At 35.1% G+C, this 24446-nt stretch overlaps 1 protein-coding gene across 1 annotated transcript in view; it reads left to right on the top strand.

The window, feature by feature from the left end:
- Window positions 1-4650: 4650 nt before the first annotated feature.
- The window catches only part of LOC137633171 (homeobox protein caupolican-like), a 29324-nt gene continuing 9528 nt past the window's right edge, over window positions 4651-24446 (top strand). Inside the window, exons 1-5 of the mRNA XM_068365327.1 lie at window positions 4651-4675; window positions 9818-9969; window positions 13590-13828; window positions 14427-14774; window positions 15371-15518. Of these exons, the coding sequence (XP_068221428.1) occupies window positions 4651-4675; window positions 9818-9969; window positions 13590-13828; window positions 14427-14774; window positions 15371-15500 (894 nt within the window). The 3' untranslated portion in view covers window positions 15501-15518. The remainder of the gene's footprint in view (window positions 4676-9817; window positions 9970-13589; window positions 13829-14426; window positions 14775-15370; window positions 15519-24446) is intronic.

Raw genomic sequence — 24446 nt, 5'->3', positions numbered from 1 at the left:
GATGTTTGTTGCAGTAAACAAGTTTTAAGTCTAGTCGTCTACCCCTCCCCCTCCCTTCCTTCCCCCTTCTCGGGGGTGGAGGGTGGGGGGTGGACGAGGGACTGAAGGGGGTTAGAAGGGAGCGCTGAGCATCGGCGTGAAAGAATAAGGAGGAAAAGGAATGATAATACCGTAGCTGAGAGAGAGAGAGAGAGAGAGAGAGAGAGAGAGAGAGAGAGAGAGATATGGCTGTTGGATCACATTAGGTTTAATCCCGTCACACATTATCCATTTCTAGTGAAATTAAAGTTTACAGGCAATTCTTGCCATGTTCTGTTCACTTCACATAATAACCAGAGTATGTAAACAACTCGATATCTAGAAAACTGCTGCCTATAAATTCGTTGAAACAATGTCAGACCAACATCAGTCAGAAGACTCCGGGTACATGCTGTTCTATCTCATTTCTCTTCTTTTTGCTTTTTTTCTGAAGTTTTTATAGTTTGTGTGTGTAAGATCTAATTTAATGATGTTGCTGTTCTTGAAATATTTTATTTTGATTGTTTATTATTCCTTAGTAGTTTATTTATTTTGTTTCCTTTCACCACTGGGCTATTTTTCCCTGTTGGAGCCCTTGGGCTTATAGCATTTTGCTTTTCCAACCAGGATTATAGCTTCTAATAATAATAATAATAATAATAATAATAATAATAATAATAATAATAATAATAATAATAATAAATTGTCTTGAAAGAACCGAGAGATATATACGAGTTTCAGAAAAAGGTAAGAAAGGGTGAAAGTGCTCTCAGAGTGACAACTTCTGTACGAGTGGTTTATCGGGCCTTGCCAGAAGGGCCGACGGTGAAGTATGTCCAACACTTGTTCCCCACTAGGAGCAACTTGCAAGTATTTCCCGAATCTAAGAGGACCATCCATCGCCGACAGCCAAGATGCTGCCGGGGAGCACTTTTTGATTAGGGCGCGCCATGTTCCTCCCGACTTTTCTGTTTGGTTTGGCGCGCACTTGTTTCCCGCCATCGTACGAAATCTAGATGCTCATCTTGCCCTCTTGAGTAATTGCCGGCCATTGAAAGCTTTTACTTGGGATTTAGATCCTCATTTGATACTGTGAATAATCGTAGAAGGGGAGTGGGCAGGGGGAGGGGGAAGAACAGCTGCAGATGGAAGTATAAAATCCTCTTTCACCATAACCTATACACTATATGTAAAATAAAAATAAAAATATTTATGTAAATATACTATGATGTATATATGTTATAAACTGTAAGATTGTAAATGTGTATTTCATAATAAAGATGAAAAAAAAAAATTCAGGCCTCATAAAATATAGATGCTAAAATCACCAGGATATAAGAATTCACGAGAATAATTAGGCAATTCGTTCCGTTAGTAAACATACAGAAATCCAATACGCAAAGGAAGCAACTGAACATAATAATCATAACAAAAATCAGACGGATTAACAGCATGAGAATAGCCACTTACTGTACTGTACATATCTCTCTCTCTCCTCTCTCTCTCTCTCTCTCTCTCTCTCTCTCTCTCTCTCTCTCTCTCTCTGAGCATCAACCAGACACTTTTTCTCTCTAGCTGAAGAGGACCCGTAGTCTTTTAAGACTCGGGAGGACTAGCGGCGCATCTATAAGAATTAAAGTTTTATTAACGGCTCAATCACGGCTTAAGATCGCTAATTTCTTTCTCTTTTATTTTCATCGCTGGTGTTATGGCTCAGACGCCTCTTCCTGGTGTTTAGTAAATCAAGGTATTCCGGGTCGCAGACATCAAAAGAAACAGGCGGCAATATTTTGTTTATATAATATAACTCTCTCTCCTTCTGCCCTAAGAGTTTCTATGTTTTGATATTCCCACATGAAGGAAGGGAAAGGATAATCACTCTATGGTTCAAGAGGATGTCAATTTCTTCATATGAATGGGTACAATTCAAAACTGCAGATAAGCGTCATATAGCCGTTTATAAATAAAAAAAATATCGTATTATAATCATATGTAAGAATATATATACACACGCATATAGATAGTAAGTATAAATATACAGAGTATATATATATATATATATATAATATATATATATATATATATATATATATATATATACATATATATATATCTATATATATATATATATTATATATATATAATTATATATATATATATATATATATATATATATATATATATATATATATATATATATATATGCGTATACAACCCTGTGTATACTCGATATATATTCACACACACACACACATATATAAATATATATATATATATTAATATATATAATAATATATATATATATATATATATATATACACACATACACACATGTGTGTGTATTGTCATGTATAAATATATATGTATATATAACACAATTATATGCACATTATATATTATATATATATATATATATATATATATATATATATATATATGTATATATATATATATGTATATATATATATATATATATATATATATATATATATATATATATATAATATAAAGAAAGAAATTAAAAGCGAGACAAAACTGAACAAAAACGATGACGCAATGCTATTCTTATCCACCTTGAATTCTGCGAAGTTTTAAATTCATGCGAGTAGTAATTTAGCATTAAATAAAAGAAAAAAAAATTCTTTTGTTATCCCGTTTTATATTCATCTTTCTTAGCCCTTTATACCATTCTATTGAATGTTTATAACTTATTTTAAGTTACAATTCCTAAGAAATCCTCTGATGAAAGAATTAAATCTGGTTTAAATCCACTAGGATTTTACTTATTTAATCCCCCATAAATTTACCATCGGATTTATTTAAATCTTTATCCGACTCCTTAACAGAAATAGAATGTTTTTCTCTTCCTTACCTTTATTACATAATTTTTTTTAACATCGGATTTATATAACTTTTTACTAGTCATTAAAAAAGGAATATTTTTTTTTTTCTCTTTGACGTCTTTATAAATTCTATTCTTTTACCATTTGATTTATTTAAATCTTTATCTGACTCTTTCATAAAAATACAATGTTGTTTTTCTCTTCCTTTTTCGATGTCGGATGCCAGAAAAGTCCAAATCAATCAATTTAATTTCTTTCTTGCCTTTATAATTTCTAAATTATTTTAGTCTGATTTAAATCTTTATTAGACTTCTTAACAAAAATAGAATGTTTTTCTCTCTTTTGACTTTATAACTTTTAATTTTTTTACCAATAGGTTTATTTAAGTCTTTATTCGACTCCTTGACAAAAATATATATTTTTTTCCTCTTACTTGCTTTTATACTAAATTTTATACCAACGGATTTGTCTAAATTTTCATTCGACTCCTTAACGAAAAATTTTTTTTTCTCTTCTTGGTTTTATATCTTAAATTTTTTACCGAACGGATTAATTTAATCTTCATTCGACTCCTTAACAATAATATGTTTTTTTTCTCTTACTTGCTTTTATAATTAAATTTTATACCAACGGATTTGTCTAAATTCTTATTCGACTCGTTAACGAAATATGTTTTTTTTTTCTCTTCTTGGTTTTATAAGTTAAATTTTTACCAATGGATTTATTTAATCTTTATTCGACTCCTTAACAAAAATATGTTTTTTTTTCTCTTACTTGCTTTTATAACTAAATTTTATACCAACGGATTTGTGTAAATTCTTATTCGACTCCTTAACGAAAATGTTTTTTTTTCTCTTCTTGGTTTTATATCTTAAATTTTTACCGAACGGATTTAATCTTTATTCGACTCCTTAACAAAAATACGTTTTTTTTTTCTCTTACTTGCTTTTATAACTAAATTTTATACCAACAGATTTGTCTAAATTTCTATTCGACTCCTTGACGAAAATATGTTTTTTTCTATTCTTGGTTTTATATCTTAAATTTTTACCGAACGGATTTATTTAATCTTCATTCGACTCCTTAACAAAAATCTGTTTTTTTTTCTCTTTCTTGCTTTTATAACTAAATTTTATACCAACAGATTTGTCTAAATTCTTATTCGACTCCTTAACGAAAATATTTTTTTTTCTCTTCTTGGTTTTTTATCTTAAATTTTTACTGAACGGATTCATTTAATCTTTATTCGACTCCTTAACAAAAATACGTTTTTTTTTCTCTTACTTGCTTTTATACTAAATTTTATACCAACGGATTTGTCTAAATTTTCATTCGACTCCTTAACGAAATTTTTTTTCTTTCTCTTCTTGGTTTTATATCTTAAATTTTTACCAACGGATTCATTTAATCTTCATTCGACTCCTTAACAAAAATATGTTCTTTTTTCTCTCTCTTTTTCGTGCTTTTATAACTTCTAAAGTGTCTATCCAAGACGGCTGTATCTGATCCTCCAAAAGCGCTTCCACTGTGACATGTTCGTGGATGTCACAGAACATAAACACATCATCACAACCACGACGCCAGAAGGGGAAATGAGTATGTGTGTGTGCGTGTTTAGGGGAGTTTGTATAAGAGAAAAAGGGAGTGGGGGGGAGGGGAGGAATGAGGAGGAAGGGGATCAGAAGCAGCAGTGTGTGTGTGGGGGGGGGGGGAGTGGGGAAGGGGGATTATCGCTAAACACACAAACCATCTAACGCCATCTCACCCAACACACCAGTGAGAGTTTAATATGCTCCTCCGAGATTATCCCAAAGGTAATTAATGTGTAGAGTTTCTTGCTGGTAGGGACTTTATTGTCGCAGGAGGAGGTTAAACTTGGCAGCAAGAATACTACTGAAAACGTTCCTAATTCTAAACGTTTCTCTCCTTTATCTCACTTTCCTTACTATTGTTTGAAGCCGCCTTTTCGAAAATGCATACAATTGTACAACCCCAACCAAAAAGGTTTTCTATTTTTTGTCTCGAGACACTTATGCTAATAACGATAATTAAGAGATATCGTTACGCTGTCATATCTGGCCGAGGGGTAAGGAAGGAGATGGGGCGGATTTGCATATATTATAAACTACAAGAGACCGAGAGAAATTATATTACTCGACGCTGTACTTAAGTTACGTTCCGCCACTCATCTACTTCATCTACTTTTACATTGCAGTTAATAAAGGTCATATTACGTCAATGGGTTCTTCATTTGGGGCTGTAAAAAAACCGAGGACTTATCTGGTTGTGAATTGTCCTGATTTTATGTTATTTTTTTTTTTCTTTACATTGTTTGGGATCTTTTTCAAAAGACTAAACATTTCTTCTTCAACGAGACTTCTTTTTTTTTTAATACTTCAAGGAGGGGCTAATTAGTTTATTATGATTAGTATAACCATTATTTTTGTATTTGTATTTGAACGTAAATTAATATTTCCCAACCCTTTCTGGCTAAAGCGACTACACTGATTTTATAACATCTAGATTAAAAGTGCTCGAAAAATAACGTCAAATCTGGATTATAATGAAAGAAAATTGATGTCATCATGGCAGCAGTTAAAAGCAAATACATCAAGATTACTCCAACTATTTCATTAATGTCACACGTCACGCTATTCTAAAATCATTAGGAAAAATTAAAAATATGCAATGACCTAATAAATAATGCATGGTTCAAAAATTTTTCTTCAAAACATGTCAAACTTTAAATCTTAGCAAATGAGAGAAACATAAGTTATGGTATTATTATTATTATTATTATTATTATTATTATTATTATTATTATTACTTGCTAAGCTACAACCCTAGTTGGGTAAGCATAATGCTATAAGCCCAGGGGCTCCAACAGGGAAAATAGCCCAGTGAGGAAAGGAAAAAAAGGAAAAATAACATTAGAATAAATATCTATATAAACTATATAACCTTTAACAAAACAAGAGGAAGAAAAATTAGATAGAATATTGTGCCCGAGTGTACCCTCTTTTCAATGTCCCCATAACATCCTGTCATCTTTTTCTTATATAAAATAGAAAAGAGGATGAATCGAGGGAACAGTTATGTAACATTATTGACAAATATTTATAATCATCGCCCATATTTGGTTAGGTGCCAACTTCACTAATTACATAATTGGTGTGAGAGATTGCTGAAATTTGCCTTCGAAACTCATTAGGGGAAATTAAGTCCAGGTAAGTACAAGAAAAATCATGTTGATGGACAGAGAGAGAGAGAGAGAGAGAGAGAGAGAGAGAGAGAGAGAGAGAGAGAGAGAGAGAGAGAGAGAGAGAGAGAGGGGGAGGATTGTATTGAAATATATTACCGAGTAATATTTAACACTGGCTAAACACAAAAAATTATACGTGAATAAAATGGCAGGAATAACAGTAAAGAATAAATTAACATCCAAAAGAAAACTATCAATTTAACCTAGAAATTATCTAGACGGTTTCTTCTTTCTAACAACGATATTAATAAATATAACAGTAACAAATATTAACAATAAAAATCATAATATTGAAGAACACACCAAAATGTGCATAAAATTATTGTGTAAATAAAACCCAGCCATATATCAATATATATATATATATATATATATATATATATATATATATATATATATATATTATATATATATATATATATATATATATATATGAAATAATTATAATAATAATAAATTAGTTTTGTTATTAATCTCTCAGAGTACGTGTATTAAAACTAGGTGAACTTTGTTTGGCAATATAGACTCAACTCGAGCGGGGGACAGATTAGCCTCGTCTATCAACAACCGAGGAATGAACCATGTTTTGACTGTCTTCCTTTCTTGGTTTGCGTTACTCATTTCCACACAGAGAGAGAGAGAGAGAGAGAGAGAGAGAGAGAGAGAGAGAGAGAGAGAGAGAGAGAGGTGGGGGGATTAGGTGGGGGTGAGAGAAGAAACGAGCTATTCTTTCTGCTATCATTTCGAGTATCATTTTTCTCATAACTTTCTCCCTTTTTTTTGGTCTGATGGCTCGCACCCTCGAGTAGTTTTTTTTTCTAATTCCTTATTTTGTCTTTATTTTTTTTTTTTTGTAAAGTTTTTCTCCCTGCAATGTCAACGTTATGAGACTCGCTTTGTGTTACTAAAGAGTTATTGGGACTTTTTGTTTTTGTTTTTATCTAGTCTAGGTGAGCAATGTGAAGGTATACGCCTTGGGTATAATGGGCGTACGAAAGAAGAGGGCGTGATAAGTGCCACCAAGTGGTAAGTGGTGTCACATCCAAGTGCCATCTAAATCTAGATGATTGAGTGTGTGTGTGCCCTGTCGTAACCTTTGTTCAACATTAGTTAATTATACGAAGTGGAATAAAGATGAACACTGTAGCAAGATCCTCGCTTCTTCCCACCTTTATAGAAATACATATTATTTCCTGGATGATTTGATTTATCAGTTCTCCTGGTTGTCCTCCGCCACGTCAATATTATAAATGTTTCCCCCACGATTGAATCTTATAACATCTTACGATTTAAAGGATATACTGTACTGAAGTATACGTGATTAAACGATTCTTTTTTTCGAATGTATACTTAAGTATTTAAGATAGAATATACTGAAACCTCTATGATTTATTCAATGGAATCCTTTATTGAATATTTTTCATATTCGTTTTTTGGGGGGACAAGGAAAGTAAATATCATTCAATCCAGTATATAAAGTCTATAACTTCTGAATCGCTGACAACTGCGGAGTAATGAAATTTTCAGCTGATTGTACGACGGTTATAAACAAGGGAAAAAAAGGGCCAACAGAAAATTTACCCCAGAAATACATGCATATTAAACACCTCGGGGTTCATTTTAAACGAGACGCGACTTGAATTATATATGAAGCCTTGACGAAGCACGGATATACCCTCACAATTCCCAAAACGAAGTTCCCAACATATTCTGGTATATAACCCGTTGGATTATGTTAGCCCGGCAAAGTGGAGGCTTCGTCGTGAAGCTGAAATTTTGACCTGCGAAGTGGAGGCTTCGTCGTGATTGTGATGTTAATGCTTCACTTAGAAATAGAAGACTTTGAAGGATAGCGGAACCGTCACCAGGAAGAGGAATATAAATTTTAGAAGTGGAATATTCAAAATGTAAAATGGAATATTTAAAATGTACAGTTGGACGTAGGAATTTCTGGCACACTGCCCCTCTCACAACCCCACTGCCAGTGGGGTTGCAATTTCTTCTTACACTGTCTGCTTGGTTACTCTCCACGAAGTAAGAGTGTGAGAGGGTGCACTTCCTCAGAGCGAGGAGCCCCATGAATTCCTGTGTCCAATTGTACGTTGAATACCCTCGTGAAGTAGCAAATTGAAGAAAAGTATACCTCGTCTTGAAGTCATGACCCAACTGAGAAGTGAACAGCAGACGTGAAATGAAGAAAAGTGGTCCAAAAATGTAGTGGAAAGTTCAAAAGGATAGTGAAGGAGTCTCCGCGAAATAAAAGACTAGTTGAGGAGTGAAAAATTGCAATGAAGTGGATTTCCATTGCGACACTCTCAGTAGGATTGACACATTTCCCCTTTCCCTTCCTATCTCTCGCCCTCCTTCAAAACATTTTCCCTGCCTTCTCTTTGCCGTGTTCGGGCGAAGCTACTAAAAATGCGAGTTATTTTGATTGACAGCTAAAGATGGAGCATATTCAGAGAGAATGATTTGGACCAAGGAGAGGGAGAGAGAGAGAGAGAGACAATAACGAGAACGTCACAGGGAAAGACCCAAGGAGAGAGAGAGAGAGAGAGAGAGAGAGAGAGAGAGAGAGAGACAATAACGAGAACGTCACAGGGCAAGACCCAAGGAGAGAGAGAGAGAGAGAATAACGAGGACGTCAAAGAGCACGACAAGGAGAAAGACTTGGACTGAGAGAGAGAGAGAGAGAGAGAGAGAGAGAGAGAGAGAGAGAGAGAGAGAGAGAGAGAGAGTGACACAAAGCAGAACCCTATGGAGAATGATAAGGACCCCACACCAACAAAGCATCAACTTCAAATATAATCATCTGCAACTGCTGTGGCAGCGGTGTTGCAACAGAGAGCTTTACTACGGCCAACACTTTATGGGCGCCGAGGGTTTTAAAGTTTATGAGCAAATTAGTCGAGCTGCGTTGTTCATTTGATTATAAATTAACCAGACGCTGGGTGATGGGGTAAGCGAGTGGGTGGGGGGTCGGGGTACCAGCTAGATCCTACCATTCTAAGTATACATTTATATTCGGGAAAACAAACTATACACGGATTGTGGAGCTTAAGTAAATGTCAATAGTGTAGAATTCCCGTACTGAAGAGACGCATCGCATTAAAATAATATAATAACGCTCTTGAGGAAACATCTTATCCGAGTAATACAAAATGGCGTACATACTGTTGCACGTTATTGTTTGGCATTACTGTTTGTGAGTTTAGTCTAATTGCTTGATATAATATAATTGTCTTTATGCTAGCTTTATTTTCCCACCTTTTCAAGTGTCATTCTGATCTGTTAAGATCTTTTTGAAGGCCAATAATAATATTTATGATTAAAATACACTATTTTAATTGTTCATTACTGCTCTTGTAGTTTATTTATTACCTCATTTCCTTTCCTCACTGGGCAATTTTTTTCCTGTTGGAGCCCTTGGGCTTATAGCATCCTGCTTTTCCAGCTAAGGCTGTAGGTTATCTAGTAATAATAATAATAATAATAATAATAATAATAATAATAATAATAATAATAATAATAACCGAATGCCCTTAACTTGACCAGACCCGAAAAAAAGACAAAGGAAAAGTGGGTAAAAGAACACTACAATAACAACAACAATAATAATAATAATAATAATAATAATAATATCTATAAAGACCTATACCATTTCTGACCATATGTTTTTCCTTTTTTTTTGCAGTGACGGAAACGAAGGTGGAAGAAGGCGAGGGCCAGACCGAACTCAAGTCTTGCGACGGGGGCGTCGTCCCCACGAAGCCAGTCACAGCAGCCATCTCCCCCACCCCTAATCTCCACCCTACCCATCCCTTCACCGTCCCCAAGGGGGAGAAGGTGAGCTTCATGGTGGGTGACAACTTGTATTGTTTGAATGGTGTGATGTGATGTGATGTTGTCATTGTTGTGTTGTTGTCAATTTTGTGATAGTCCTTCCTTGGAACATGCATGGCTTAACCTTTCGAGACGAGCATGTAACTGTCTTTATCAATGCAATTAAGATAATTGCCCAGGGCCATGGAGACAAGCGGGTCTGATTATGGCACATCTTTGAAGAGGAGGTGGTGGTTGGTGGAAGGAAAATCTGCGCTAAGCGCATACCATGAGCAGAAATGCTCGATGGAACAATAGTTGTAGTTCTGTTGTTAATGCTAAGATGTTGATGCATGTTGTTAATCAAAACATTTCTTGCCCTTTTCCGTTACATATAGTTAGTATTTATTTCAAGCTGTGATTTTCCCTAGTTTTATTTTTTTCTCCTCTTGCTATTCATATTTCAATTTCCAGTCTTTGAATGCTCAAATTCCTTTTTACAAGGTATGCCTTTCCTCCTTCATCAATGCCGTTTGATTAAATACATAATTAACGACACTTTTGTTGGAATGGGCCTCTCAAAATGAAATTAGATGTGGTTAGGTTCGTAAAAAAAATGATTCTTATTCAGGCTAAAATATAGATTAGGACGTTGAGTTAAAGTTTATACATTATAATTTCAACCTATTCTTACCGAATAGTAAAAAAAAAAAATTCCGTCAGAGAAAAAATTTTTTTTCCTTACGACCCTAAACTACCCGAGGCTAAAATAATACATAACAATTTCGGCCTTTTGAGAAGTTAACTGATTTCTCTTACTGAAATTTGTCCTAAAAATGTTCAGAAAAAGAAAAAAAAAAATATTTGTATTGCAGCACTAAGCTAGATGAGGCTAAGAAATAGATTAGTCTTACTATTCTTTTAGTGACCAACATCAGGCGAGGTCAGGTCAATTTTTTAGATTTTCAAGGTTAGCTCTCAGCTCTTCCGACCCACCCAAACGACGTAAATCATTTATCGTTTCATGAAAATCAATGCGGACGTAACAGCTGAAACGTGTTTCCGTCGTTGCTCGAAACGGGCCTGTGACCCCTTCACTAACCTACTTTCAACCTGTCAGTTCGAACGAACACATCCCCGTGTTAGCTGTTCAGTCATTCTTAGTTTGCAACCTGAATATTTCAAGCTTTGTTGTTGCGACGCCACGACTTTTATTGGGTAAATCGATGGATGCGTTTGTGAACATGATTCTCACAGGCACAGATAGATTGGACAGTCGAAAATGAAAGAAAATGGTAGAGGCTAATTATTATTATTATCATTATTATTATTATTAAATGCTAAGCTACAACCCTAGTTGGAAAAGCAGGATGCTATAAGCCCAGGGAACCCAACAGTGAAAATAGCCCAGTGAGGAAAGGAAATAAGGAAAAATAAAATATTCTAAGAATAGTAACATTAAAATAAATATTTCTTATACAAACAATAAACACTTTAACAAAACAAGAGGAAGAGAAACTAGATAGAACAGTGTGCCAGAGTGTACGCTCAAGCAAGAGATCTCTAACCCAAGACAGTGGAAGACCATGGTACAGAGGCTATGGCACTACCCAAGACTAGAGAACAATGGTTTGATTTTGGAGTGTCCTTCTCCTAGGAGAGCTGCTTACCAAAGCTGAAAGTCTCTTCTACCCTTACCAAGAGGAAAGTAGCCACTGCACAATTAGAGTGCAGTAGTTAACCCCTTGGGTGAAGCTTTATGCTAGCTTCTTCAAAGTTAAATTCTTGGGAAAACGGAGGTGGAAAATTCCGATGATGTAGCGTTATTGATTAGGGGAAAGATCATTAAAAGATATAAAAGCCAAATTAATTTTTTTTATAACATTTGAACTAATAGAATTATCAAACACACGCCGATTTAAGTTAAATTTATTTCCATTCTTAATACTTCAATAGTAATATATCAGTGGAACTTCAAAAAGTTCAAACTTGCAGCAAATGTTTTCATGTTGAACTGGCTGACATAAGTATCTTTTTATAGTTTATATATGAAATACCTATTTTAATGTTATTTTTTCTAAAATATTTTATTTTAATTGTTCATTATTTCTTATAATATTCATTTATTTCCTTATCTCCTTTCCTCGCTAGGCTATATTTTCCTGTCGTAGCCTTTGGGCTTATAGCATCTTGCTTTTCCAACTAGAGTTGTAGCTTAGCTAATAATAATAACAACAACAACAACAACAACAACAATAATAATAATAATAATAATAATAATAATAATAATAATAATAATAATAATAATAATATGATTTTAAGCCTATTTTTAGGGTACTCAAAATTCTTAATACGAGTCTACGGAATAGACAACAAACCCTATTATTTATAAGTAAAAAAATAAGTATTCACATATAAACAATATATTTTAACTAATAAACAATAAATCTCATATATTTAAAACACCGAACAAAAAATGATCTCTGAAATATTTCAAGTTGAATGGGAAAAAAAGGAAAAAAAAATTAAAAAATTTTCGTCTAAATATCCTTAATTTCTAATTGATCCCATGTTTTCGTTTATTAATGAAAAATATAAAAAAGTAGATTAAATATAAAAATTACTAATTGAACTTTTACTAACATTAATAATATTGTTAGTAACTTAATAAACATTATGATAGGTATAAAAATTATAAACTATAATAAAAGTTATGTGAATACATTGCGAATATTTGTTAAAAGGAAATAGATCAAACAAAACATTGCCAAGATTTTGTGTCTGTGAATATTTCAATTGATAGAAATATCTTTTATTATTCTTAATTTTTTTTCTCGTGCTGATCATTATGTTGTTTATGTTAGTTTCAGTTAAACATGCACTGTTTTTAGTCAATTAAAATTACTTCATAATTTACTACCTCTAAGGGTTTCGTTTTACCTTTTCACTAAATAACACACTATCATTATTATTATCATTATTATTATCATTATTATTATTATCATTATTATCATTATTATTATTATTATTATTATCATTATTAAATGCTAAGCTACAACCCTAGTTGGAAAAGAAGGATGCTATAAGCCCAGGGGCCCCAACAGGGAAAATAGCCCAGTGAGGAAAGGAAATAAAGAAAAATAAAATATTTTAAGTATAGTAACAACATTAAAATAAATATTTCCTATAAAAACTCTAAAAACTTTAACAAAACAAGAGGAAGAGAAACTAGATGAACTCACTCACACTCACTCTCACTCTCTCTCTCTCTCTCTCTCTCTCTCTCTCTCTCTCTCTCTCTCTCTCTCTCTCTCTCTCTCCATAGTCACGTTTGACAATCAAATTAACCTAAAATCTTAAAAGTTAGTAGTCTGTGTATTGCATGCGCATGGTATACTCTTTCATATGACGATTTATTGAATGCACATCTTTTTTTTTTCCCTGTGCTTTCACGCATCTCTAAATGTTAGCACAACCATGAAATATAAGATGACTTTTGTCAAACCGAAATAATTGCTGATGATATACTGTTAACTTTGCTCCATATATGAAATTCATGCAATAAGTATCAGTTATGCAATGAAAGAAGTCTACTCCAGAACTATCATTATGGTAATGTGGATTTGCTTTTCCTTATTCCGCAGAGCGACTGTGCAGTGTCGCTACCCTCGGCTAAACCCAAGATCTGGTCTTTAGCGGACACGGCCGCGTGCAAGACCCCGCCGCCCACAGGAGGGGTGGGCGGCACCCCCGGGAGTGGCTGGCTGGCCGGGGGCACCACCTTCCCACTGCCACCCACCATCCCGCCCGCACAACAGCAGTACACCCGTTTCAACCACCTTATGTCCGGCGTGAACCCCGCCCAGTACATGACAGGATATAGGTAAGTCCTCATTAAGTCTCCTTGCTATTGGTAGTTGATGGGTGATTACAGCCGAGCCATACCAGGTATTGCTTTACCTGATGGCTACCCTCTTGCTTTCTTCCCGTGAGATTGCCCGATACTTAGCGCCAGCCTGCCGCTTCATTTAAAAGTTGTAATCGCCGGCTTAACCATCATGCATAGTAGATTGTGGACCCACCAAATTTGAGCCTTGGCTTCCTAGAACCTCTAACAGCAGATATCGCCATGATGGCAATGGTTCGCAACAGCGACCGCAGCAGCAGCGGCGGCGGATGGGTATCGAGCATCCCCCCTCCCCCCTCTCCCACTCCCCCTTAACTCCCTACTCCTCCCTTAACCCCCTCCCCTCTACCTACATCCATAACCCCCTCTTTTTTTATGCCCAGATAAAAGTTGCAACTGCCCATCTCTTTTCCCCGTCCTTTCCTGTTTTAATGATAATGATGTTGATGATGATAATGACTGATGATGATAATGATGAATTATAAAGTCGCTCGCTCATGTTTTAACGGAACGTCACTTCCTCCCCCCTCTGCCCCTCCACCACTCCCTCCTCCTCCTCCTCCTCCAACCACAGCGACGGAGTCGGCACTGACACTCCACCACAGACGCCACCCAATGCCAAGGGTCAGCAGGGACAGCAGAATCAGGGCGGCGGGGGCCTCTTGGGCGCGGGCGCCTTCCTAGGGAGCTCCTCCTCAGGAAGTTACGGAGCAAGCATGGGCGGGGGTCTGTCCTCTTGTTCCCGCGGATCGACAGCGCCCTTGCCCGCCCCTGGGGCCGGAGGAGGCGCCTCCGTCGGGGACGCGAATCTCCACCAGCGGTATCAAGGAGGAAGCGGTGCTCATGCTGCAAACGTCAATCACACCAACACAGCTTCGGCCACAGCACTAACCAACACAGCCTTCTCTCCTGTCTATAAGAAGTACGTTCTGTCTGTGTCTCTGTCTGTCAGTCTGTCTGTCTGTCACACGCCAATATGAAAACAATTCACCTCTTACTTGGATAAGAAACTAACTTATATGTTGTACTAACCGAAGACTATTTAGCTCCTCATCGTTCGTCCGAGTTGTTGAGCATCGATTGACGTCAATTGTGGGACTTTTTTTTTTTTTTTTTTTTTCAAACGACCGAAATAATTGCTATTCACATAATTTGCTTCTGTGCTTGACTTCCTTTCTCGATGCTTTTGAACGTTGTCATGCTAGGATAGGGACAATAAAATCTTAGATTCTTTTAAGACCTTGACCAAAATCTAATACTTAACTTGACCATTTATATCTAGTGTATTTGCTATTTTCCTCACAGAAATTTCATCGATACACATTCCCTTTCCTCTTCTTATACACAGACCCAAATGTTAACATGGATATACAGTATATAAAAAGTTATAAACAAAAAATAAAGTAACATAAATAATCAGACATGGCACTCGCAAAGGCCCTTTTTTTTCTAAAAACAGACGACCGCATTTCTTTTCAGTAAAAGCGATTCTAACTCCCCTTCTTTCTCTCATTGCAGCGCACAGCAGGGTGGACAACAGCAGGTCCAACAGCAGACGTCACAAATGGGCAACCAACAGCAGATGCCATGTCAGCAGAGTCAGCAGGTACAAGGGGGCCCCGTCACAGGAGGGCCTTACGTATCGTGAAGTCAGCATTATGATCAGGTAAGGAAACTGTACCAGAAATGGCCATTCATCAACTGTTTATTGGCTCTTCTACATTTACTCTTGGCTATTAAGATAAGAATAGGCCTCAAGAAATTTACTTATGCCTATTAAGATAAGAATAGGCCTCCAGAAATTTACTTATGCCTAATAAGAATAGGCCTCCAGAAATTTACTTATGGCTATCAAGATAAGAATAGGCCTCGAATTTCTTGAATATCATTAGGTTCAAGGTAAAAAAAAGGCAATTGGCTATAGGATTTTAGTTGTTGCTGCAGATTGCCTGGCCCTTAGGGCTCTTGCACACTAGTAGCCCGTAGGTGTGTTTTGGGTTTGTAGGTGGTTTGGGATATGGGATAATCTGCAACTCTTATTTGCAGGTGGTTTGGGATGTGGGATAGTCAGCAACTCTTATTTGTAGGTGGTTTTGGATATGGGATAATCTGCAACTCTTATTTGCTGGTGGTTTGGGATGTGGGATAATCTGCAACTCTTACTTGCAGGTGGTTTGGGATGTGGGATAATCTGCAACTCTTATTTGCTGGTGGTTTGGGATGTAGGATAATCTGTAACTCTTATTTGCAGATGGTTTGGGATATGAGATAAGCTGCAACTCTTACTTGCAGGTGGTTTGGGATGTGGGATAATCTGCAACTCTTATTTGCTGGTGGTTTGGGATGTGGGATAATCTGCAACTCTTATTTGCTGGTGGTTTGGGATGTGGGATAATCTGTAACTCTTATTTGCAGATGGTTTGGGATATGGGATAAGCTGCAACTCTTACTTGAAGGTAGTTTGGGATGTGGGATAATCTGCAACTCTTATTTGCAGGTGGTTTGGCATGAGGGTTAAGGATGATCGGCAACTTTTATATGTTGTCAATTTGGCTTTCTTTATTTTTTGAGGTGCCACAGCCTCTTTAGGTCAAACAGAGAGGAAGAAGGTGACGGAAAAGACTTTGAATGGCCATTGCAATAACTGATAAGCATCTTTCAAGACCAATAGCATATAAATTGAAAAGGCAGGGAGGAGGGTGGATGGTAGTTGAAGGGAGGGAGGGGAGGGGAAATGGGAGAGGGGTACTTTTCACATCTTTTTGAAACCACTTTCTCGAGTAACTAACCTGAAATAAGAGAGATGCTGTGTAGGGGTGGGGCTAATCCGAAAGTTAAGAGATTGTTCTATAGTTTGATCAAATGTGACAGAAAATGTATCGAGAGAGAGAGAGAGAGAGAGAGAGAGAGAGAGAGAGAGAGAGAGAGAGAGAGAGAGAGAGAGAGAGAGAGAGAGAGAGAGAGAGAGAGAATTATGACAGACGGCATGCATGCAAAGGAACAGAGGGAGGATATGTCTCTACTAAAAATGCTGATTTTGGAGCGATAAATAAGAGGTCTTCATGGTTAGGACATGGGGGCAATTTTCCAATTCAAAAGTGATGCCCCAGACAACCAAAATGCACACAGACAACATGAAATAACAGATATGAGCTTCGGTAATGTTAGTCTTTCTGGTATTTATGAATCTCCAAGGTTTTTTCTTTATTGTCACGTTTTTCCCTAAAAAAAAACTTCCAGTTACCGGAAAATATAGTTACCTTACAATTGTCCATTTTAAAAATCTTGCAATTTTCATTTGACGAAATTTAATTTACATTGTAAACTAACCTATCAAGCTCCGCTATTTGATTTGATAACCATGATATATATATATATATATATATATATATATATATATATATATATATATATATATATATATATATATATATATATATATGTATATATATATATATATATATATATATATACATATATATATATATATATATATATATATATATATATATATATATATATATATATATATATATATAGCCGTTTTTGTAACATCCGTAACCCGAACGAAGTCAACGTGTTGGAATCAAAGATGCAGGGTGGCTATGAACAGATATAAAACTATCATAATCGAATATAAAAAAAACTGCAATCAAAAAGGTATTTGGAATATAACAAATAGCAATTAAATAGCTTTTGAGCGCAATAATTTCCTTTTGACAAAAGACGAAAAATTCCACTTCCCGTACGAAACTACGTTCGTCAGACCAATACCAGGATTATGTCAGCGCTTGAGCATATGTACAGTTGGCTTCATTAATTCCGGTACACTTCACGGAAAGTTGAGATGTCAGTTTACCGGAATTAGTGAAGCCAACTGTACATAAGCATGAAACTTATCATATACATTTACTGGGGTACGTAAGATAAATAGTGTTCACACGCTAGAAAATGATGGAATTTCATTCCAATAGAATTTTAAATCTTTTGTAAAACGATGCACCTTAAACTCTTGGAAAAGTAAATTAGATTCTAAAGTTATCTTAATATGTATCTTAACATTCCGACCATTTTAGCTATAAAATCATTATGGAAATCCCTTTAAGCATCACAGTTCTTCGTTTCATTGTTACTTTTAATTCATTTAAACGTCATCCGTTGCTTTCAGTCGCATCCGGCTTGGCTACCACACCTTTTATAAATTTCCCTTAAATGTTTAAAGGTTTAAAGCCCACTCATGAATGGAAGAGGTAAGGGACGGGGACAATTCCCTAGACATTGATCATATATACTGATGAACAGCGCCCAAGTCTCACTCAATCCAAGGTATGACCAAGGAGGGCCAGGTAGTGGTTGCTCTTGACTCAGCAGGTAAACCTATAGACTCCCCCAAAGCCCCCTTCCTTAGCTAATAAGGATGATGAGGTCGCAGACACTACAAGAAACTATCGAGTTTGAGCAGGATTTAACCCCAGTCCGGCAGAACACCAGGAAGGGATGATTCCAATAGGCCACCACAACTCCTTGCTCCAGTTTTCACTTTAGAAACTAAGAGTAACCTATTTGAACTTACAAGTCTTAAAATATTTGTATTATTGGTGTAACCATAACCTTGCGAAAGATGACTCCCTTATGGACGAATAGAATTGACACTCGATGACATCCGAATGTTTTTTTTTTTTTCTTTTTTGACGCTTTTGGGCCAAGTCCGACATTGCCAGAATGCTTAGCAGCTCAGAAATTACTTTTTCATGCGAGGGTATTGCCAACGACTTTGTTTTGGTGTCTCCTTGTGTATTTACTAATTTGGCAGACTTCTTCTAGTCTGTCAACACGATTTTATTGTTTCACGTCCACTCCGGTATGAGTGTTTGTCGCTAAATAATTCTTCTTGTGCATGCCAGTATCAATTATTAATGCTTTTGTTTTACGAAGTATGAATAAATGCTTGCAAATACAGAGACCTCACAGGCAGGGATTGGACATATCACTATGTTAGTCATGATGTCTGTATAAACAACGACTGCGATGAATTAAGACGATTTTGGAATACTGTTGTCAAGACCTTCTTGGATGTCGGGAGTTTGGGTCTATTTTCATGCTTATTGTATCTATGAAGACCAACTTACCCATGTACGAATGTATAATCAGAAGCATGTACATCCCACAACCACATCATTGCTGTTTCCAGAGTAGATTGACAAACAAAGACCAATACTCAATTTTTTTTTTTAATGAGGCTCATTTGCACTGACTCGCAGCGGTGCACTTTTAGCTCGGAAAAGTTTCCTGCTATCTGATTGGTTAGAATTATCTTGTCCAACCAATCAGCGATCAGGAAACTTTTCAGAGCTAAAAGGGCACCCCTGCAAGTCGGTGCAAATCTGCCTCACTACAAAGAATTGTCTATAGTGTTCTTGTCCGTTCAGACACTGATGAATGAATTAGACTATGAGGGCGGAAAGAACAAACAAACAAAAATAAAGCTAATAAACGTCCCTGCCTGGTGATCTGCTGGACGGAAGATCAAGTCATGCTCAATAGTTTCTTGCTGTGTCTGCAACCTCACTCTCCTTGTGAGTTAAGGAGCCGATTGGGGGAACCTGGAGGTGTACCTGCCGAGTCATCAGCAGCCATTGCCTAGCCCTCCCTGGTCCTGGCTTGGGTGGAGAGGGGGCTTAGGCGCTGATCATTATGTATATGTGGTTAGTCTGTAGGACATTGTCCTGTCTGGTGCATTGTCAGTGTCCCTTGCCTCTGCAATTCATAATCCGCCTTTAAAACCTTTTTTTTTGGTGGTTCATCTACTTAAACGCGCTCACACAATCACACATACCCTGTTCAGAATATCTAAAAGATATTACTTCCTATTTCAATTCAGAAGAAACTTTAAATTTTTCATTTAAGGAAAACATTCCTCTAGGTATTATACCAGTTCCTTAGTTCTTATCTATCTATCTATCTATCTATCTATCTATCTATATATATACACATATATATACATATATAGATAGATAGATAGATAGATAGATGGATAATCTATTGACCCCAGGCTCCAAAGTTTTACAATACATAGATAACGTACAACACAATGCCCACAGAGTTACTCATTTACAATTATTCTTTATCAAACAGCTACAGTCCACACAATAACAATATATAAAAGAACACAGACAAAATAGTGACTGAGAAATTCACCTAAATTATTAGGATATGGCCGTTTTGATTTCCCGACCCATTCAAATTTTGAGAAAAACTTTTGGCTGTTTTTTAATAAAAAAAAAATATTTGGTGTTTTCATTACACACATCTCAAGTCTATTCTATTTGCATTATCTTAATTTCGAAGGTGGTCGACCAAGGGATAACTATTGACGAATTAGATTAGGTCAGGTTAAGTTGGGTTATCTTGAAAACTAGGAACGACCGGCGAGATTCCCTTCAAAATTGAGATAAGGCTTCAGAAATATTTTTTAGAATTGTGAATTGTCTACAAGTCACTCCGAAATTTAGAATTGCATTCAAAATTAGAGAAAGCTTACGTGCATTTCTTCTAAATCAAGACAAAATCTAAGAATTATTTCTATTTCAACGGAATAACACTAAAGGATCTTTTAAAAATAATTGGAAAGTCAAAATTGTGAATATCGATTTAGAATAAGTCCAAGTAAACCCAATATACTTTTAAAAAGCTGTATCTTAAGTTTTTTTTTTCTTTCTTAAATTTCCTCCCGACTACTATGACATATTAATTAACTGCAAAACTAAAAAAAAAAAAAAAAAAAGCACCAATTATAAATTAAACAACTCTATATATTTATTTCTTTTCTGAATTCGAAATTTTTTTTCTCTTATTTCCAGCAATATTGCTGTTTCTGAAGAACATTTCAATTGAGCTACAGCGATCCCCCTAACCCATGTACTTTACCAGTCCAGTTATAGAAATGTCTAAAACCTTTACAGGACAGCGTTATGACTTTTTCAAAGAACACATCAGAGTGCCAATAACATGTTTTAAACGAAGTACCGCTTAAATGTTCGCGCAGAGCACATAACATTGCAGCCCTTGTAAAGCAATGATGACCATCACAAGTCATGAATTTCGCAAGCATAACATTCCGCACATAACTCAGTCCAGTCGAGTGTTATTTAGTATTATGGGAAAATTTGCAGAAATTGCAAAGATTTGCCGTGTAGTTATGCCAGTGACCTTTCAGTTAACAACGTCCCTTACACCTTTTTTTTTTTTTTTTTTTTAATCCTGCTATTTCTCTTTCTATCAGAATATATTGTATATATCCACACATACATATGTATATATACATAGACATGTGAATGTATTTATACATACACACATATATATGTATGTACACATATATATACATTATATATAATCTATTACACGTATGTGTATACAGTATACTGTATATGTATATGCATGTGTGTGAGTATATATATATATATATATATATATATATATATATATATATATATATATATATATATATATATATATATATATATATATTTATATATATATATATATATATATATATATATATATATATTTCTATTTATATATATGTATATATATATATATACATATACATACATAAACAAATATTAGTTATCAGAACACAAACACCGATTTTTAAAAAATCACAGGTGTCTACATTTTCAAATTAAATAGAAATAAAGTTAAATGACAATAGAAAAATGCCGTTTGAAAATGAACTGATTTCATCTCTCAGTCTTCTGAAACTTTTAACAATACAATAAAAAAAAAAAAAAGAAGAGAGAAAGTCATTCAAAAATTCGGCATCGGGAAAAACAAGGATATTTGCCGGCCGGTCCTGTCCCTTGTTTTTGGGGGCTGGCGATTGGCGCCCAGATAGTGGAGATAAGTTGCAGGCTTAAACACACACAAGATAACGTGAGAATAGGAAAAATACCTTTCGAAAAATTCAAGCATTGGGCTAAGAAAACAAACGCCTGAACGTGAGCATTTTCTCATTATTATTACTAGTTAAGCTACAAACCTAGTTGGAAAAGCAGGATGTTATAAGCCCAAGGACTCCAACAGGTAAAAAATAGCCCAGTGAGAAAAGGAAGTAAAGAAATAAATAAAACTATATGAAAACTAAGAAAAGTAACAACATTAAAACAGATCTTTCATATATAAGCTATCAAAAGAAACTTATGTCAGCCAGATCAACTTAGAAACATTCGCTGCAAGTCTGAATCTTTGAAGTTTAACATAAACTAATACAGAGAGGAGCCAGTCGATGTAAAAAAAAAAAAAAAATAAAAAAAAAAATAAAAAAAAAAATAAAAATAGATCCCGCACGCACTTAACTACCAGGAAATCGTTTATTTACAGAGCTTCCCTTTTTATTCCACCATTTCCAGATGTTTTCCCAATTAATTAGAGACGCCCGATAACGCTTAATGGTGACGTATATATTAAAACTGGAAGCAGATGTCGCCCTAATGGACGTTTTCAGACGCCGTAAGTGACTCGGTGATGGATTTTACAACCAGCCTTTGTAGACGTGGGCGCTGTGATTATTTTTGACGGTATGCTGCCCAGGTGCTTAGAATGCGTCGACTGGCAGACATAATAAAGGAACAGAGAAAAAGAAGAGGACTTTTTTTCCGGATGCTGAGATCTCGTTTAAAGGTTTAAAGGCTAAAGTAATACAATATCCCTTTTAAGTCTGGTCAATGCAGCTTCAATAATAATTTAATGTCGACTGGGAGAAATAATAAAGGAACAGAAAAAGAAGAGGACTTTTTTTTTCCGGATGCTGAGATCTCGTTTAAAAGTTTAAAGGCTAAAGTAATACAATATCCCTTTTAAGTCTGGTCAAGGCAGCTTCAATAATAATTTAATGTCGACTGGGAGAAATAATAAAGGAACAGAAAAAGAAGAGGACTTTTTTCCGGAGGCTGAGATCTTGTTTAAAGGTTTAAAGGCTAAAGTAATACAATATCCCTTTTAAGTCTGGTCAAGGCAGCTTCAATAACAATTTAATGTCGACTGGGAGAAATAATAAAGGAACAGAGAAAAAGAAGAGGACTTTTTTCCGGATGCTGAGATCTTGTTTAAAGGTTTAAAGGCTAAAGTAATACAATATCCCTTTTAAGTCTGGTCAATGCAGCTTCAATTATAATTTAATGTCGACTGGGAGAAATAATAAAGGAACAGAAAAAGAAGAGGACTTTTTTCCGGAGGCTGAGATCTTGTTTAAAGGTTTAAAGGCTAAAGTAATACAATATCCCTTTTAAGTCTGGTCAAGGCAGCTTCAATAATAATTTAATGTCGACTGGGAGAAATAATAAAGGAACAGAGAAAAAGAAGAGGACTTTTTTCCGGATGCTGAGATCTTGTTTAAAGGTTTAAATGCTAAAGTAATACAATATCCCTTTTAAGTCTGGTCAATGCAGCTTCAATTATAATTTAATGTCGACTGGGAGAAATAATAAAGTAACAGAGACAAGGAATTTTTTTTCCGGATGCTGAGATCTCGTTATAAGGTTTAAAAATGCAAACCAATACAATATACCTTTTAAGTCTGGTCAGTGCAGCTTCTAAAATAATTCTGTATCATCAAAAATAATTTAATGTCGACTGGGAGAAATAATAAAGTAACAGAGAAGAGGAATTATTCTTTTTTTTCCGGATGCTGAGATCTCGTTATAAGGTTTAAAAGGGTAAACCAATACAATATACCTTTTAAGTCTGGTCAATGCAGCTTCTATAATAATTGCGTATCATCAACAATAATTTAATGTTGACTGGGAGAAATAATTAAGTAACAGAGAAGAGGAATTTTTTTTTTCCCGGATGCTGAGATCTCGTTATAAGGTTTAAAAGGGTAAACCAATACAATATACCTTTCAAGTCTGGTCAATGCAGCTTCTATAATAATTGCGTATCATCAACTATAATTCAATGTCGACTGGGAGACATAATAAGGTGACCGAGAAGAAGAGGACTTATTTTTTTTTCCGGATGCTGAGATCTCGTTGAAAGGTTTAAAGGCTAAAACAATACAATATCTATTTTAAGCCTGGTCAATGCAGCTTCTATAATCTATAATATTTCTGTATCACAAACAATAATTTAATGTCGAATGAGAGACATAATAAGGTAACCGAAAAGAGGAGTCATCTTTTTTTCCGGATGCTGAGATCTCGTTTAAAGGTTTAAAGGTCGCCCATATACTGACTAGAACAATATCCCTTTTAAAGTATGGTCAATGCAGATTCTATAATAATTCCGTATCATAAATAATAATTTAATAATAATAATTTTTATCATTCTAATAATTCTAATAATAATTTCAATAATGATGACAAGTTTAATAATGCAAGCAAACTTAAATATCTTAAAATATCCTTCATAATTGTAACAAATAAAACTAAACATGCACTGATCATGCATAGGTATAATAATAATAATAATAATAATAATAATAATAATAATAATAATAATAATAATAATGCAAACTTAAATACCTTCAAAATCCTTCATAATTATAACAAATAAAATCAAACATGCACTGACCACATATATACCCATAAAGCCCCTC

Source organism: Palaemon carinicauda, chromosome 42 (assembly GCF_036898095.1).
Source record: "Palaemon carinicauda isolate YSFRI2023 chromosome 42, ASM3689809v2, whole genome shotgun sequence".
NCBI classification, from domain to species: Eukaryota; Metazoa; Arthropoda; class Malacostraca; order Decapoda; family Palaemonidae; genus Palaemon; species Palaemon carinicauda.
The sequence above is the reverse complement of the archived record's forward strand: the minus strand, read 5'-3'. Positions and strand labels throughout refer to the sequence as shown.